Raw genomic sequence first — 17103 nt, forward strand, 5'->3', positions numbered from 1 at the left:
TGGTAAATCGAAAGGTCCTTGATGAATTGAACTGGTATGTGATGAAAAAAAGAGCCTGAGCTCGCCCGACTTCCTCTCAGCCGAGGTGGACAACCTCCACCCATTTCTCTTGTTCACCTGTTTCTGGACACAGCAAAGAACTCTAACGAAATGATTTGACGCGACGGACGATAGCTCAGTCGTCGTCAGAACCACGAGTACGCATGTTCAAAGCAGCAGTCTGGCGGTCGAGAGCAGCAGCATGGTTATTGAGAGCGGCGCTGTGCTCGCGCATGGCAGTGGGCATGATGGTCTCACTGGTAGGTTGGATGTGAACGGCAGTGTTGAGACCACTCTGGAGAGTAGTACTGGAACCACTCTGGATGGCAGTCTCATGTTCGTTCTGGATGGGAGTGTTGGGTTCTGTCCGGATGTGGGTCTCGACGGGCTGAGGTTGCTGAACAACGGCATTGGGACCAGCATTGGCGGGTTCTGCGGGATTGGCGACAGACGAAGAGCTGGGGACTACGGCAGGAGAATCTGAAGTGGCAGACTCAACCTGCCTTTGACGGGCGGAGTGGATTTCCAACTTCATGGAAAAACTGTTCCGTCAGGTCTATAATCCTTTGGTCGACCTGATGTTGAATTTCGCAACCAGGTAGTATTTCATCGCGCCACATCCACAACTCAGTCAACCAGCTGATGTACCAAGCCTTGGTAGCCGGTGGGAGCGTGGTGTCCTTTTCAACGTATCCTGGACGGATAGCGAGGGGTAATTTCTGACGTTTATTGGAGGGCCCGGCGGCAGCCTGATCGTTCTGGGAAGTATTAGTATCGAACCTGGATTGACACCACTGCTATCTTACGCTCGATGAGGCCTTGCCTTTGGAAGCCATGGTGTTCTACAGATTACATTTGAGTGCGAAGTTGTAATTGATGATCATAAAAGCTTACAACACACTTGTCTGGAAGCTGGTGATGTTGTGCAAGCTGATATCGGAGACGAGTGACTGCGTTGTTGTAGTGATGTTGCGATGCAGTGGGTTGAGGAAGCATAGAAGATGTCGCAATCGAGGGATGGTATCAAGCTAGACCAACGTCAACAAAGTGACGGTCCGACGTGAGAGAAGTGAGAGAAATAATATTTAACAACGTTCCGAAGTCTGAGAAACACTTCACTTGGCGCAGCTCTTAAAGACTAATAAATCTAATGTAAGCAGAGAGACTTTCAGAAAGACGCTCATGAGTTCTGCATTCTCAGGTTTAGTGCGCGGTCATACATCTTCCCATGCGCAGGAATCTGTTAGACAAGGAGATATTGAGACGCAAAGTCTCTTCAAAGCACGGGAAAGACTCACTGAGAGGCGGAATATAATCGGCTCCCTACGGAGTGATGTACGTTATGAAAAAGGTTGTGCATTCTGATAGCTTCATCCCCGTTTGCGACTTGTCGTGAGTGTCGAGTAGGAATGACAACGCTTGGAAAGTACGTGATGGAAAAATACAGGACACGAGGTCTAAGAATGATGCAGGCCTTGTGACAGCGTTTGTCAGGCTTCTGTAGAAAAGATTTCCCTGATTGATCTGCGGCTATATGCCTGGCAATGAGATACGCCAACGCTCCTTCCTTGAAACTCAGCTCCCGGTGATACCAGTCATGCAAGATTGAACTTTACGGCATACGACCTCTTTGCGCTCCTTCACTGGGAAATCCACATGTGCTAATCACCTCACCTAACTGTAGTGCAACCATGTGCCAGACTCCCTCTCCTCGTCAAAAGCAATATCGGCATCTCGTAACTGCTTCCTCAACTCGTATACTTCATCCTCAAGATCTCCAACCTTCATCCGCAAAATGATGAGCTCCAACTTGTCCGCATCAGCTTCCAGCTTCCTATTTTTTGCTTCGCCGTGCTCCTCTGGCTTGGTAGTATTTTGAACATCTTTTCTTCCTGGTCCAACCAACCACCATGGTGACTGACCGCTGTGGTTTTCGAGTAGTACAATCGCCTGTAGAAGAAGTGATCTTGCCTCATCGGGGCTGTCGGGTGTGATGAGCACTTCTCCAGTCGCGGTTGCTTGGTGGTCAGGTCGTCCTGCTCTGGGATAGAGTAGCCGGAGAACTCTGTTCAACAGTGTGGTGGCTTCGCGAATTGTCTTCTCGTAGTCTGGAGTTGCAGGGGTAGACACAGATTCTGCGATGGCTGATGCTTTTGCTTGGGGCTCGTGGTTGTGTGAAGAATTGCTGTTTCTGGCACCTGAGTGTGTTGAGGGCCTTTGACCATTGCTCGGATCCTCTTCGACTGGAGAGTTGTCAACGGAAGAGGTTTGATGGTTGGCAACCGGAACTGCTGAATTGGCATCCGAAGCTTCTTCCTCATCATCGAAAGCGTTGCCAGGTGGCATCTGCGGGATCAGTATACGTCAGCATAATGCTCATCAACCACACCGATCGCTCATGAGCAGTGGTGATACCCACGACACCTCTTCCCAGATATCTCCGAGCAGTGGCTTCTGCACTTGCCTTCGACTCATTGTACTCTTGCAGCTTCCAGTAATCTTCCATGTCGCTGGATGCTGGAGAGATGTTTGAGCTGGATAGGTGAGATATGGGATTCGATGCGAGGGCCAGATCATCATATATAGCTGTGTGTTTGCTTCAACAAAGCGATATGATAAGTTGCAAGAATCTTCGTCCATTGCTCATTCCCTTGTGCCATGTTTGCCGTTCGTCTCAAAGGAACGATACTAGGATAAGAAGCACAAGAGCGGTGAGAAAGCTTTGCGGCATCTGTTGAATGGAGATTCTCAAGTGGATCTGAATTGGGAATGCAGTTTATCCAGATGCTTCTAGTCGATGGAAACTTCTTGACTTTGCTTGAGGCTTACCGATAGATCAATGAACACAACTTCAACTTTTCTTTTGATGAGAGATGTGAAAAGCGCCAGGCACAAGGAGTGGATAGTGAGATTATGGGGATCAGAAGTTTGATTTGTGCTAATGAGTGACAATCTTGCAAAATTGGACACAATCAGATCAACTTTCATGTCAATGCCCACCAGGGGCTCGACAACATCTTTGGACAACAAAGTCCTTCCAGACCTCTGTTCTAACCACTTCTTCTGATATCTAAGAGACAGTAACACTGGCGCTGCCAGAGCCAGAGAAAGCCTCAACGGCCAGAACCTGGTAGTTGTAAGAGTTGCCAAAGCCGTACTTGGCCCAGTAGGCGAAGTGGTTGCCAGTGGTGACCGTGCCGGAAGTGCGCTTGGACTGGCGGACAGACCAGTACTGCTTGAAGGTGGAAGTACCAGTGATGGAGGGCTGGTTGGTGCGGGTGTCGGTGCAGACAGTGTAGACACCGCCATCACTGGACACGGTGCCGAGCTGGGTGACACCGGACTGGCCGGCGCCGCAGGGGTTGTACGAGCCGTAGGACTCGACAATGTAGTACTCGGCCTGGGGGCTGTTGATCCAGCCGTAGACGGAGAGGTAAGAGCCACCGGTGGCTTGGTAGTTGGAGGAGTAGGTGATGGAGCGAGCGGCACCGGTTGACCAACCGAGACCGACGACGAAGTCGCCGCTGACGCCGTTCTGCCAGTACATGGAGTAGGTGCCAGCGTTGGTGTTGGAGGTGAATTGTCCAAGGTTGCCATTGTAGTTCTGGACGTAGTTGATGCCACCGGGGCCAGCACGCTCGATCTGTCGTGTTTGATCAGTATGATAGTCTTGCGAGGAGGTATCAATGGTGGATATCGTACCAGAACGGGAGTGGCGGCCTCAGCATCGGCCTCAGCGACTGGGGCAGCAACAGCTGCAACTGCAAGAGCAGCGATGGTGGCGAAGAACTTCATGTTGAAGAGAATTGGAAAGATTGCTCGAGTGATTGTGAATTGAAGTGCTGATTTGAGTTGGTGATGAGAGGTGATGGTGGTGGTCGTCGCTCTTCTTTATATATCTTGACCAAGAAGACTTTTACCGGTCGACGTTGATGGAGCTACCATCTAGCCCATGTTCTTGATCGCCTGATATCCAATACGGAAAAGATTAAAGGGCGATGGCGGAACAAGCACGACACCTCGCTTGGGAGTTCGACACGCAATGGTGCATCCGAATGGCTCTGACTCGTTTATCCGGATATCGCATTGGTATACTCCAAAGTATGGTTATACGAAGAACGTTATACGGCCGGTAGCATAGAGTAGAGAGCTCTATACCGTCTCGTGCATGCGTCCATGCAGCCATGAAACTCTCATCTTAGCCGCTAGAAAAGGATGTGGGGTCGCGGTGTGTAACTTTAATCTCTATTTGTTGGCTGCAGGAACACCACGCGGTGCAGTTGCGACCCGTCAATTCGAGGCGCTGTCATGCTCACTCAAGCGATGTGCGGGCATAGATTTGCTGACCTCCTGGCTTGAGATGAAACTTGGGTGCAAGATGCAAACGCGGAAGAGGTGCAAGTCTTGCAAATTGAATGGCAGACGTTGCCAGCACCCCCCACAGATCAAGGCTGGCCTCGGCTTTGGCTGAAACACACTACTGTACGGACGAGAGGCTTGTTCAAGCTTGTCAATTCTTAGTTGATGGTCCAAGACAAGATCAAGCCTACCAAGAGGCAAATCATCTCGTGCTTTGTGCATCTGAACGACATGCCTTCTTGCTGTGAGCACTGACAGCCGTCGCCGGTCGGTCCTTCTCGCGTCATCATCACTCGGCACTCTCATCTCAAACTTTCATCTCCCCTGGTGTGGAGAGGTATGAACATGGTTCATCGTTTCAGTTTGGCATTAGCAATGGCAATGCTCGGAGTAGCGATGGCAAAAGCGGTTAAAAGAAAACGCTTACGTGAGGATTGTATATAGCCCTGCAAGAAGGTAGTCTTTTGACGATCACCCCGCACTCCGAACGCGTCTGCGCGTCTTCCATTTGCACATCCCTCCTTCCATTTTTTGTACTCCATCACAGCCAATACTCACTCAATTAATTTAGAGGTCACATCATCAAGATAAACGAGGTGCTCAAGGACCCGTGATGCGATAATCAGCATCCGCGTTACCGACTGGGACGGTGGCCAGGCCCAGCCTCCAGACCCTGTCAACAGCTCATACAGCGACGTGCATGGCAGGCATGGTCAGAAGCTACAGGCTTGTCATTCATTCTTCGTCATTTGAGAGTCATGGCACAGCTCCAATGACAGCGAACTTGTTCTCAACAACTTGGAAAAGGACACAGTGTGCGGGCCGACGTTACCATCCTCGAAACTGTCTGGAGGATATGCAATTCGGAAAGAACTGTAGAGTATACACTTGGAGTAAGTGCCTTGGCTTGCCACTATTGTTTTGGCCCAGATACAGGCTGAGGTCGGGACCAATCTCCGGTCAGTGTCCATCACATCGACCAGCGCAGCGTGAACGCCGTTCAACTCAGCTTGGAGCGATATTGTGGGGTTCCTCGACAGCTCACAACCCAACAGCCTAAATCAGAGGCGAGACTCTCCAGCTATGGCACTATTGACCATTACACCTGGTCACGCGTGATCTAGTCCTGCAGCATGACTATAGACAGCAACGCCAGGAGGTTTGCACCAGGGTAAAGTCCGAAGATGGTATTCAGCCGCTGCCATGACCAGCAACCATACTTCTCTAGTCACAGAGTCCAGCGATCATAAGCGATGATCCATTTCAGCGTCTTGCAGGCTGGCAAATCAGGGGTGAGAATTGCGAGGTCAGCCTATAGCACAGAACACGTGCAATCTGAAAGGCTAGATCTTGAGGAGCAGCCATATCCACTCACTCTATCTTGCGGGGATGACTCCTGATGATACCCAGCAAGGGTCCTGGATCTGACCCGGACCGGGCCGCCTTTGCTTCCAGACAAGATCGCATGAAAGCTTGTTCACGGTTCAGGGCAAAGTACGTGCGATGACAAGCAACACGCTCAAAAACTGTTGGGAGGTAACATTTTCCATGAATCACGGAGATAATCTGCCTGACAAACGAGACCAAAAACAACTCCATGAGACCTTCGATCATTCTACCACCGTCGCTCAATGCACTCTGCCTTCTAACACCTGCTCCTGGCCCAGTACATTATCTCCACGTTGCCACAAAGTCTTCTGGTTTGGCGACACTTGACCAACTAGAGCTTTTGAGAATTCTCTTTGGCCACTTTTTCAGTATCAACCGGGGAGCACAACCGATTGTAAGCATCTACACGTACGCTTTCACGATGACCCGACATAGACTCAGGATTGACAGCAGCACTCCGAGACTCTTCAGCAGCTTCGCAGTCACACACAAACCCTGATTTGTCGTTGCAGATAGCTCGCATTTTGATCAGATTCTCTGCCACATCCTTGTTCAGGAAGGCTTTGGACTCATGGCACATCTCCAAGTGTTCCCTGTAGACCTTGTTGTGGTCGTGCAGCGTTTTTCCAAAGTGCAAGGCGTCGCTGAACGCTTTCTCTTCCTTCTCTTTCAGATCTTCATATTCTTCCGCCAGCCTCTCATTCTCTTGCTCAAGGCGTTTGATCATGTAAGCCTGCCACCTGTACACGGCATCTCCTACTGGGACATTCTGCTGGGGGGTCGATCTGCTGATCAGGGTATGATGTTGTCGTAGACTCTGTTTGGGTACCAGCCTGTGCTTGTCCGACTTGAGTACCAGTTGAAGGAGGTGACTCGGGATCGATCTTCCTCTCGAGCTCATCGACATAATCATCAAGAGACTTGATGTAGATTGCGTTTCTCTTGAGCCTTGTCTGAGCTTCAACCAGATCTTTCCCCAGGCCGAGAAGTTCTTCGTTGGACTTTTTCGCTTCGCCCAACAAAAGGTTCTTATCGTCAAGCAGTTGCTCCATTAACTGCAGCAGATCATTTTCGATTTGGTATTTCATCCCAGGCAAGTAGTCTCGCTGCATGTTTCTGTCAGATTGCTTGCCAAAAGCATCCTCCTCTTGCTGTTGCTCCACGATGTCCTGCATGCACGACTTGGTGCTTCCATCCTGCGCCTTCTGCAAAGGCTTGCAGTCGCGCGTCAGTTGTTTGGCTGGTGCATTGGAGATCTCTTGAGTGGTTCCGGAGCCGGACACGATCTCGGGAAATACGTCAGGCATGCGCTGCATTGCTTGAACAAGCGAAGGTGCGAGATGGAAGCCAGAGTCCATGCAGGAGGATTGCAAATGAGACGTTGGAGACGTTTCTACAGCCGAAACAGTGTTGGTAGTGTCGCCTGAGGTGAGAGGAGCCATGGACTGCTGTTTGACTACTATGTGCTTTTTCAGAGACCGACCCGGAGGCCTGTTCACTATCTTTTTTCTGCTGATTACTTTTCTTCTGCTGATTCCAGGACCAGGCTGTGTATCGCGACCGTCGCTCATCTTGGTAAGATCCAGTGTGAGAAGCCGAGAATGGTGGATGTGATCAGATCAGAAGTGAGGGAAAAGTTGGATGATAACAAGGACTCAAATGAAGAGTTTGGCGCTGCAAACGCGATCTTTTCGGTGGCGCCATGTCAGGGGTTGATCTCAGGATCGGAATTTGCAATACACCTGCGGAACCTCATAGAACATCCATCTCGGGGTCCATGTCTCGTACAAAGACAAAAACACACTATGTTCATACGGACCATGCAAGAGTTCGAAAGACGTGTTGCTGAAAGCAAGACAGTATGTCTCGCTTGTCTCAGGACCCAGACAGCCACACCAGCATCTATTCTACTTGTCTGGCTATTCCCATCTGTGTCGTTTCATTCTTGCACTCTTACGCGCACTCCCTTCTTCTTAGCTTTTGAGCTCTCACGTTAGTGTTTGTGGAGTGGATGTGTTGATAGTGGATCGAATCTCGGTTTGGATAGCGAACTCTGTGTTTCGGGTTTCTTTGTCCAAGCCCTTTGTCCTGGACCGTAACGATCCCTCAACGCTTTTGGATCAGCGTGAGGACTTCCGACAACCAACCTTCTTGCTCACTCGAAAGACCGCCATAATCACCGTCAACGCTTATGCGGGAACAGGAACCCTCTCCCTCAACCACAAAGCCTCAATAGCCATGACCACAAGCCTTCCAGGAGAGCCGTCGGGCAAAGGTGTCAGAACTGCTGTGATGAGTCTTAAGATCTCTCTCCAGACATCCGTTCTGAGCTTAGCCTTCTTCTCTTTGCTCTTTCTTTCTTTCTTCTGCTTCTTTCTCTCTTTCCTTTCTGCGTTTTGATGGTGGAGATCTCTCAGCTCTTGGGCCAGGAGAGTATTTTCTTCTAGAAGTTGTTCAATCCTGGCTTCCAATGCTGCACAGATGACAGACGATGCTCCTGGAGTATGGTGACCAGAGGCAGGGGTCGATAGGTGAGACTGCTCGTCCATCTCGAAACCGGTGATAGTAGACCCTGTGATGGATGCGGGAGCTTGATGAGGAACATGAACTACCCCTGATTCGATGCGGGTTGTCATGGTTGACACAGGGGTAGGGTAGATCAAAAGCTTCTGCTCGAAAGGTCAATGGAAGATCTCAGTGGACAGTGTGGATCTGTACTTCTCCCATGTGATGCACCAAGATCCAAGCATACGATCCCTTCCACCAAGCAAGTGACATAATCGACATACTTTTTCTTTTCCTTTCCTTGAGCAGGATATTCGTGGTGTTGAGAATGATCTTAGCAGGGGAGCCCTCTTTGAACGGGATAGAGACGCCGAGTAGCATTGCAGCTCCCATTGTGAGCTTGGACCCGGTGTTGTGGTGGGTGATGCTTTGCTTTAGAATCTCTCCGAGGATGGAGTGCAGCTTGGAGTCTTTTGATTTTCTGTTCAACGTCTGTGATATGACGTGTGTAGGCCTGATCTGAGATGGAGAAAAAACACTGGACTTAGATATCACAGCGTCAACATGAGGACATGGCCGCAAAGGACGTCAGCCCTACTTTTCTCTTCGCTGTTGTATTTGCAAGCGATGATATTCGTTTTAAGTACGACATGATGCGTAAGGATGAGGTCCTGCACGAAGTGTCAGCTCTGGAGGCCCATCGTCACCAACGCCATACAACTTCCTTGCGATATGAATGCCCTGGTAGTATATTCTAGTGATCTTGAAGAAGCGGAGGTTCAAAGCAGTGTCAAACTAGCTCCAAACAACTGCTTGTGTGGTGGAGTTCGCAAACGAAGAGAGACAGAACGAGGAGGTGCTGTCGCAAAGTGAAATAGACCCTCAAGGTGGGACCAGGAACGCGGATGTAATGTTCCCACCACAAGACTTGACACAATAGAAAGGTTGAAGATCCAAACATCCGTAAGAACAAGAAGCAACGATCCTGTGTACCACTTGGACTTCAAGCTGAGGCATATTTCCCAACGCTGATCGAGGCAGTGGCGGCAATACTCCTGACATCTGATCACGGTCAGGAGGCGGATTGGTTCAAGAGTAGCAGGATGGTTGGCTAAAAGCTTCTATCGCTTGCACTTGCACTTGCACTTTCAGGGATTGTAATATGTGCCTGTGATTGTTGACTGTGAAACATACTCCAATATCATTCGTTGGGTTTGGGAAGAGCAGCTACCAAGATTGGGACGCCATTACAAGATCTTTGATGCCAATGTTGTTGGCTGCCACTTCCGTTGATGCGTATAATTGTTTTCAATCCCGCATTGGAGGGTGCCAGTATGTTCACGGTCGCCGCGTCTATCAGCGTATGAACGGGGAATTTACCGTCATAGTGGAAGAGTCACGAGGGTACACGCGAATCAGAACACCAGTGAGGATTTCAGGGTTGAGAGAAACGTGTCTTCGTGATGTTCTTGTCGGACGATTCTACTTTACCCTTCTGTACATTCACCATAATGCTCCTTGGTATCCAACCTTGATCCCACTGTCTGACCACGGCAGGGCACCTGCAGCTAGATGACTCAAAGGGTCTGTACCGCCACTTTGTAGCAACAGACGACTGGATCGCAACATTCTTGCCATGACCTTCTTGTTACATCATAACCCATCGTTCGAGTGGACTCGTACCGTTGCGTTTGGTGTGTACCATGGGATTAGACTCTCCCTTCTTTCCTCAATCCGTCCGTCCAAATCATTCACACCGTGGTTGTCGAAATTGCCATCATAGTCCATGAAGTCTGAGTGAGAAGCTGAGGCAAGGTCGCTACCACAATCATCCAGACTCGATACAGACTCCGCTGTGACAGTATCGCGTACGGTCGAAGGTGTGTTCACGCGAAGGTCATACTCAGTACTGGTCTTGGAGTCATGCTTGTCTGTAGTTTCGTGGGGTGAACGTCGAGCTTGCTTCTGAGCAACCTTGTCTAATGGAAGCATGAGACTTTCAATGGCGGTGCGAAGGCTACCCTCAGATTTCTGGCGAGCATCGACGGCGAGGGCGATCTTTTCGACGGCAGTGACCAATCCCTCGAGTGTGTTGGTGAGCTTTCCAATCGTCAATTCAATGGTGCTGGAGGTACCGTTGACATCATTGGTGGAGTTGTCATGTTTCTCTGGTGTGGTAGCAGCCTCACCACTGGATGTCTGATCGCCCATGCTGGTGGCAGAAGACTGTGGTGCAGAACGCTGGTTGGGAGACGAGCCTTCAGGAGGAGCGCTGACAGAGCTGCCATTTTTGCCAAAGTAGCAGCAAGCCTGCCAACGACGGTTGTGGCAGCGCAGAAGGATAACCTTTGCATCCAGGGCGGAATCACCGCTGACTTGTGCTGGCTTGATGTCGTCCTCGTTGTCGATATACAGATCGTAAGTATCCTTGTATCTTCTTTCCCAGCGCACGATAATGTCGGTGAGATCGCTATCGTTGAGGAGGTAGTTTTCGTCGTCGAATCCGAGGTACTGAGACTGAATGTCGTGTAGAGCATCCAAGTAGCGTTTTTCGAGGGTACCAGTAGACCAGTCTGGGGGGCCAGTGACATGGGGCTCGGTTGCCATTGCCATGGCTAGGGCATAGATTCCAGACTCGAGAGCTGCCCACCATGTTAGTTGACATCCTGCGACTATGGCACACAGCAACATACCGCTACCTGGTGCATCGAGCCACTTGCCGCCGTCGACATAGTCGTTAGTTCTGGGTTCGATAGGCATAGCGAGATTTGTGATGTCTTGATGTTTTGTCGCAGAAAGAAGATGTTATGCTCAATTGTTGGAGCGTTGGTGGCTTGATGGTGTGAGTGCAGTGGAGAAACTCGAGATGGAAGGGACAAGTGGCGGTGTGAGAAACTCGCCACGAATTGAAAGAAGATGAATTGGTGATTCCATAAATCTGACGCGGCGAGAGAGAGTGTTGGAAAAGTCGAGAGAGGTGCTGGCTACAAACAATAAGCCAAGCCATCCGTTTGTCGCAACACGCCTCCTCACACCCCTGAATCACTACCACCTTCCGACAAGTTCCCGATGTCAGTTATAATCATGCATCAAAGTAAAGAATAAGTATTCTAGTCTACCTTACTCCATGGAATTCAAATCACTGACTCCACGACATCAACTTTCGACAACAAGCCAAGCTGGGCATTGTCCCCCTCACAACCTCCGAGTCAACATCATATCCAGACACATTCCCAATACCATCACCATGGATATCAACATAGAGATGAGGGAAATGAATCATCCTAGGTCACCTTTGTTCTGCCAATCTCTCACCAGCTCCTTGACACCATTTCTAGACCACAACAGTGCAGAAAGAGCAGAACTCGTCCAGACAGAGAGTACAAACAGCATAAGGAATGATACAAGCGGCTTCGATCTGCTCATGACCCTTTCTTCATAGCTGTCTACTGAGGATCCTCACACTTCCGACGTATCTGCAAACTCCTCACGACTCACATTCTTTCCTCCAACCGCCACCATCCTCATGAATAGAAGCAACATGGCTCTTCTCATCATCTTCTCCCTTTATCCTTTCAATCCTCCAAAGTGACATCACATCCAGCCACAGTGCAGAAACAGCAAAAAGAAATGTCTGCCTCAGGGAGTCAATGTCATAGTACCTATTTCGTCTGGATCTTGTGTTTCGGAGTCGACACGAGATATGTTACGCTATCAACCCCTGCACCACTGAACACATCTCGTCCGTAGATTCCGGCTCGATGGATACTCTTCCTCTTTAGTGAGTGAGATGCGGAATTGGAGGTGAGGAGAGAGGGACGAGGTGCGGACGTAGATCTCGAATCCGTCTTTGAGCTTTGGGACTATGGCAAATGTGCAATGGTGGTACGATCAGACTACCTCCTCACGCATACTCACCGAGGGAAGTGTGTTGAAAATTAAACTGGAAGGGAATCAATTTGTGTCCACATATCTGTACGTATGCCTTCGCGAATGCTCGGGTACGTTTTTGTCTATTACCACATTGCTTCCGAGTCTCATAACATCCAGCCAAAGACGAGATAGTAGGTTGTTAGGGAGATCAAGGACCTCGGACCAACAGTAAAGCCTCTGAATGAAGGCCATGAGCATCTTTGAGGTGCTGCGGGCAGGTCCGATTGTCGTGTCGATGTGATCCTTGTGGTGATATCGGCAATGTGAGATGATTCAATGATCAAAGCGTTGAGTGGTGACCCGATATCGAGGGCAGGCTCTATGTCGATCTGTGAGATGGCGGACATAGTACTGGTAGGCTGTGCGCTGCTCGTAGATGGACCGGGTCTTGGAAGTAACCAGAGCCTTCCCAACGATTACTATTCCGGCGAATGTAGATTTGCTTTGATGCCTCGCCACCGTCGCAGAGTGCTGGAACAACGATATATCCATTTTCCCAGACGATGAAGATGTCCAACGTTGCCGGGCCTCGCGGCTTCCAGGCCTTGATCAGCGCGCAGACAACATCGGGGTCCGTGTGGCATTCAGGATCGAAGTCGATCGCTGTCTTTTTCATGTGTTCGACCATCTTGATATTGCAGGGAGATTTGAGGAAGTCGTAAGTCATCTTCTCCACACTCAAATTTGACCAATCCAGGGGTCGTGTATTCTGAGGGTCGGCGGCCCAGCCAATTGCTAATGCGTATACAGCACTCTCAAAGTCTAACATGAGTCAGTGACATCTGGTCCACTAGAGTAGAATGTGTACGCACTGGTACCCGGGGTCGAGAGGTATCTCATGCCAGGCGGCAATTCAAGTTTGCGCTTCACAGCATGGAGGCGAGCCAGAGCCTGGGCGAGGTGTCTTGGGTGTTCCTGCACCTTTGATCCTCTCGCATTCGACGACATGTTCAAACAGTAGAGCGAAGAACAAGCAGAGTATTTTCAGTTGATATCAGTGTTGAAGAAGTAAGCGCGCTGGTGAAAAGGAAGGCAAGGAGGACAAGAAAAAGCGAGGAACCAGTCGCGCAAACAAAGCGATTCCGAAGTGATTGTTTGATTCCGAGAACGCTCCCTCAGTCACTGCGGTGAAGTCGTAAAGTGAATAGTCCGTCGAGATGTTTACCTCAGCACTCCCACCTGAGCGAGCTCCATCGCAAAGGCTTTCGCGACATGCCTCAAAGATACGAGTCACGACAGCGTTCAGCACTCGTGGCTCATGGGATCTGCATCGCATCAGAGCAATAGTAGCTGACGTTGACGAGTCGGAATGGATTATAGACCATATCTGTTCCAGCCTGGACCTTTCACAATCTCGGATAAACTGTGCTTCTGCATTTTTGTCTCGAAGCAAGAAAGGAACAAAGGAACGAAAACAGAGCCGTCGACCAAGCGCAAAAGGGGGAAACGACGTCTGCGAAAAATGTGGGATGGGATTCAAACGCTGCCTCTGTACGGATACAGTAAGAAGGAGGGAAGGAGCAGAAGAATTATTGTTAGACGTCTCTTTTCAGAAGGTGGATAGCTGATAGGAGCGAAGTAAAAAACACACTTACACCACCATCGATTGCTCGTTGGCCCTGACCCTTATACCAATACAATACACGCCAATGGCCCTCATAACTCCCACACTTAGAAGCTCCTGATGCAAATGATACCCACATTACCTCCACGGACTACTCTCCTGCTGCCCCAAACTCGCACTCTCGAACTCCATCTCCCAGTCATCGACCTCAGCAAACTTCTCCCTCGCTCTCTTCAACTCATCAGAGATCTTCTCGGTCGAGTTGTTTCCCTTGATAGTCTCTATACTCGTGTCCGCAGTCTCATCAGCCTCGACCTCATCGCTATTGAGTTCGGACAGACTTGACGAGCCAGATGAAATGTGAACAAAATCATTCTCTTTATCGTTGCGAGTGTACGTTCGGGATGTTCTTTTGGCCGTCGCTGCTGGCTTCTTCGACTTCAAAGGCGCGGGTGCGGGTTTCTTGGTTGCAGCGAGTCTTTTCGTCTTTGCCTTTTTGCGCTTCTCGTCTTCAAACGCTGAGGAGGAAGCTTCCTGGGCTGATGAGGAAGTAAAGTCGAATTCGTCTTTTCGTTGATTGCGACGTTTCGGTAGCATGGCTCGTAGTGTTGCTGTTGTCAAGGGCTTCACTTTCTTGGTTTGTTGGCCGCCGGCTCGGGCGGATCTACGTATGGCTGAGGGAGAGAGGGCCGGGGCTTGACGAGTTTGAGCGGGAGAGGAACTGATGGGGTCGGGTGGTGGCGAGCTGCTCATGGGATCTGCGTATGTATCGCTGAATAGCCTGCGTTGTTGTGAGGCGGATATTGTAGGTTCCTCGTCGTCGTCTTCGGGTGCTGTCGCTGGGATGGCATCTCGGTCTTGCGGGTCGGGCAGAGACTGGGAGGGCGAGGGTAGTGAAGGGGATGAGCGGTTGATCTGAATTTCGGACTCTTCGATGGCATCTGATTTGCGCTTGCGACTCTGCCGTTGTGATGTTTTTACTGGCGTGGCACCATACAAATCTTCATCAGAGTCGGGCAAAGCTGGCTCTGGTGTTCGCGCCTTCTCCTGCTCTGCCATGACCTCATCCTCTGCCTCATTCTCTTCCGGCTCTTGATCCACATCCATCGGTTGACCCTTGGAAACCTGCAGAGGCGTACCTTCATCATGCGGGGCGAAATCATCTTCATCGCCTAGACTGCCCAGAGTGAAGTCTGTTGTGTCGTCGATGTTCGTAGCAGCAAGTCCAGGATTCTGGACCATCTGCAGCAAACTAGGCTGACGGGCGCGGCGTCTGAAGTTCTGCAAAGCGAGGACCGAGGATTCTGCTCCAGGTGTACTCTGCATCTTGACAGCAGACTGTGGACGCATGACATTACCAGGCGCCTTGACTGCTGTTCCTGGTACGGCAGTTTGTCTGGCTGGTGAAGGCGATCGTGGAGCAGGGCCAGCAGGCACCAATGCAGCATCTCCTTGGTTGTTGGTAGCCTCGGGGATCGCACGTTCGGCCTGTTGCGACTTGGTCTCCGTTGCAGATTGTAGTACATGTCCAGCCTTCGTGGCTCTGCGTTCCTCTTCCATGCGCTCCTTCAGCTTGGCCATGACTTCTGTGTTCGCCTGTGTAGGTGCCGGCTTCTTAACAGTTCTCGGAGGACGGCGGCCTAGTGTCGTTGGGCGAGGGCGAGGTTTGGTACGTGGTTGAGGTTTTGCATCGCGTGTCGCAACTTGCTCTTCCTCTTCTTCATCTTGTGCTGGTTCATCTTGTGCGGGTGCATCTTGTTCGGTGGTTGTAGACTTTCGCGACCTAGTGCTGCGCGTAACACTGCTGACTTCTGGCTGCTCTTCTCGAGGTGGAGTCATCTTCTGCACACGCGATCGTGTGGCTCTGGTGGGTGGTGTCTTCTTGTCGGCAGGCGCGACACGGGCGGCCGTCTTTGCGGCGCGTTTGGGCGGCATTGGAAAAGCGATCGTAGTGCAACAGGCGTATGCGATCGCGATAGAACGTGTTGCAAATGGCTAGACGGTGGCGGTTACGTCTTGCGACAGCTCTGAAGGAGGATTGTGGTAGCTGCCTCGGTCATGACGGAATGGACGCGTACTTTTCGTGTGCCGACCTGTCCCAATCGGGAACACTGCCCCTCCTTCCGTCACTTGGTCCGCTATTGATATAGGAAGGCACAAAACTATCATTCATTTCAAAGGGGTATCACGAGGAAAAAGAGACTCTACAACATCCTGGCCTGCCGTAATCTTCCCCCCGTATTCCTAGTGCTGTGGCGTCTCTGGTATAACCCTTCCATCCTGTCCTCTCTTCTTCTCCGGACTGTCCAAATCCATCATGTCGACATCATCTGGCGTGATGACCTTGCTCAGTGTAGGTAGTCCTTCAAGCATTGATCTCGACACTCCGTTTCCGTGACCGGATATCGGGGTAGGACCACTGGGCCTGTTAGGCGCGAAAGGAATCGCTCCTGTGCTGGAAAAGCTCGGAAGGTTGTTCTGGGGATGCGTATACGAAGGGTTGAAAAAGTGTGAGTTAGACTGCTGTTCTGGCACAGCACGGTATGAAGGAGCCTGCATTTGAGGTGCTTGCATTCGGGGACCTTGGATTTGAGGAGCTGGCATCTGAGCAGCCTGCATTTGGGATGCCTGCGCCTGAGAAGCCTCAAATTGATGAGTTTGCATCTCAGCGGCTTGCATCTGAGCTTGCATTCGAGGAGCCGCAGCTTTCAAAGCGGCATCACTAAGCAATGTCCTCTGATGTGGGTCGACCTGTTGCGATTGACTTGGTGCGGTAGATGCCCCAGCATCTTGTTGCGGTGTGCTCTCTCTTGTGGGTGGGCTCATCTCCAGATACAGCGGCGAGTCTCTGTGTGTCAGATTAGATGGCACTGTTTTCGAGGCAGACGCTGGCTGCCTGCGCGGGTCTTGTTGCTCTGGCACGGCTGAAGCTGCACTAGGCTCTGGTTTTGCCGTATTGATCTGGAAGATATCTTGTTCGATCTCTGGTGTAACCTGCTCAATTGGTGGCTGAGGCATCGGTGCAGATGATATGGCGATGTGTGACTGAGCTTCTGCCCTCGCCTTCTCCTCTAACTCCTTCACTCTACGATCATGCTCTTCTCGTGTTCCAACCTTGAGATGGATCCTCTTAATTCCAACTGGTCGTAAAGGCTGAATATGATTGATCGGCTTGGTGTAGTCAACGGTAAGAGGCATTGCGGTAGGCACGGAGGGCTCTGATGGGTATCTTTTTGGTTCTGGTCGAGGGGCCCGGTGCTCGAGCTTGAACAGAGGTTCCGACTCCGGTTTGACTGTGGGTTCCTGCTTCACAA

General features: G+C 50.6%; 8 protein-coding genes across 8 annotated transcripts; all 8 read right to left on the reverse strand.

The window, feature by feature from the left end:
• Positions 1 to 175: 175 nt before the first annotated feature.
• Positions 176 to 875, reverse strand: M436DRAFT_79677 (uncharacterized protein; the record flags this gene model as incomplete). The annotated part of the gene is made up of 3 exons (XM_013574376.1): positions 176 to 581; positions 688 to 797; positions 846 to 875. 3 exons carry the CDS (start codon positions 873 to 875, stop codon positions 176 to 178), a joined length of 546 nt encoding a protein of 181 aa, XP_013429830.1.
• Positions 876 to 1713: 838 nt separating this feature from the next.
• On the reverse strand, positions 1714 to 2385 carry M436DRAFT_79678 (uncharacterized protein; the record flags this gene model as incomplete). Its single annotated transcript, XM_013574377.1, has 1 exon — positions 1714 to 2385. The coding sequence occupies one exon, from the start codon at positions 2383 to 2385 to the stop codon at positions 1714 to 1716; it is 672 nt and encodes a 223-aa protein (XP_013429831.1).
• Positions 2386 to 3109: 724 nt separating this feature from the next.
• On the reverse strand, positions 3110 to 3834 carry M436DRAFT_41423 (xylanase; the record flags this gene model as incomplete). The annotated part of the gene is made up of 2 exons (XM_013574067.1): positions 3110 to 3682; positions 3742 to 3834. 2 exons carry the CDS (start codon positions 3832 to 3834, stop codon positions 3110 to 3112), a joined length of 666 nt encoding a protein of 221 aa, XP_013429521.1.
• A 2048-nt stretch (positions 3835 to 5882) lies between these two features.
• On the reverse strand, positions 5883 to 7358 carry M436DRAFT_61683 (uncharacterized protein; the record flags this gene model as incomplete). Its single annotated transcript, XM_013574194.1, has 3 exons — positions 5883 to 5924; positions 6200 to 6572; positions 6604 to 7358. 3 exons carry the CDS (start codon positions 7356 to 7358, stop codon positions 5883 to 5885), a joined length of 1170 nt encoding a protein of 389 aa, XP_013429648.1.
• Positions 7359 to 7976: 618 nt separating this feature from the next.
• M436DRAFT_61684 (uncharacterized protein) lies at positions 7977 to 8685 on the reverse strand (the record flags this gene model as incomplete). The annotated part of the gene is made up of 2 exons (XM_013574195.1): positions 7977 to 8401; positions 8577 to 8685. 2 exons carry the CDS (start codon positions 8683 to 8685, stop codon positions 7977 to 7979), a joined length of 534 nt encoding a protein of 177 aa, XP_013429649.1.
• Positions 8686 to 9945: 1260 nt separating this feature from the next.
• Positions 9946 to 11052, reverse strand: M436DRAFT_61685 (uncharacterized protein; the record flags this gene model as incomplete). The annotated part of the gene is made up of 2 exons (XM_013574196.1): positions 9946 to 10934; positions 10986 to 11052. The coding sequence occupies 2 exons, from the start codon at positions 11050 to 11052 to the stop codon at positions 9946 to 9948; spliced, it is 1056 nt and encodes a 351-aa protein (XP_013429650.1).
• Positions 11053 to 12544: 1492 nt separating this feature from the next.
• On the reverse strand, positions 12545 to 13173 carry M436DRAFT_61686 (uncharacterized protein; the record flags this gene model as incomplete). The annotated part of the gene is made up of 2 exons (XM_013574197.1): positions 12545 to 12987; positions 13038 to 13173. The coding sequence occupies 2 exons, from the start codon at positions 13171 to 13173 to the stop codon at positions 12545 to 12547; spliced, it is 579 nt and encodes a 192-aa protein (XP_013429651.1).
• A 754-nt stretch (positions 13174 to 13927) lies between these two features.
• On the reverse strand, positions 13928 to 15724 carry M436DRAFT_70787 (uncharacterized protein; the record flags this gene model as incomplete). Its single annotated transcript, XM_013574287.1, has 3 exons — positions 13928 to 15240; positions 15271 to 15429; positions 15463 to 15724. The coding sequence occupies 3 exons, from the start codon at positions 15722 to 15724 to the stop codon at positions 13928 to 13930; spliced, it is 1734 nt and encodes a 577-aa protein (XP_013429741.1).
• Positions 15725 to 17103: the final 1379 nt, after the last annotated feature.

This window comes from Aureobasidium namibiae (assembly GCF_000721765.1).
Source record: "Aureobasidium namibiae CBS 147.97 unplaced genomic scaffold scaffold_4, whole genome shotgun sequence".
Lineage (NCBI taxonomy): Eukaryota > Fungi > Ascomycota > Dothideomycetes > Dothideales > Saccotheciaceae > Aureobasidium > Aureobasidium namibiae.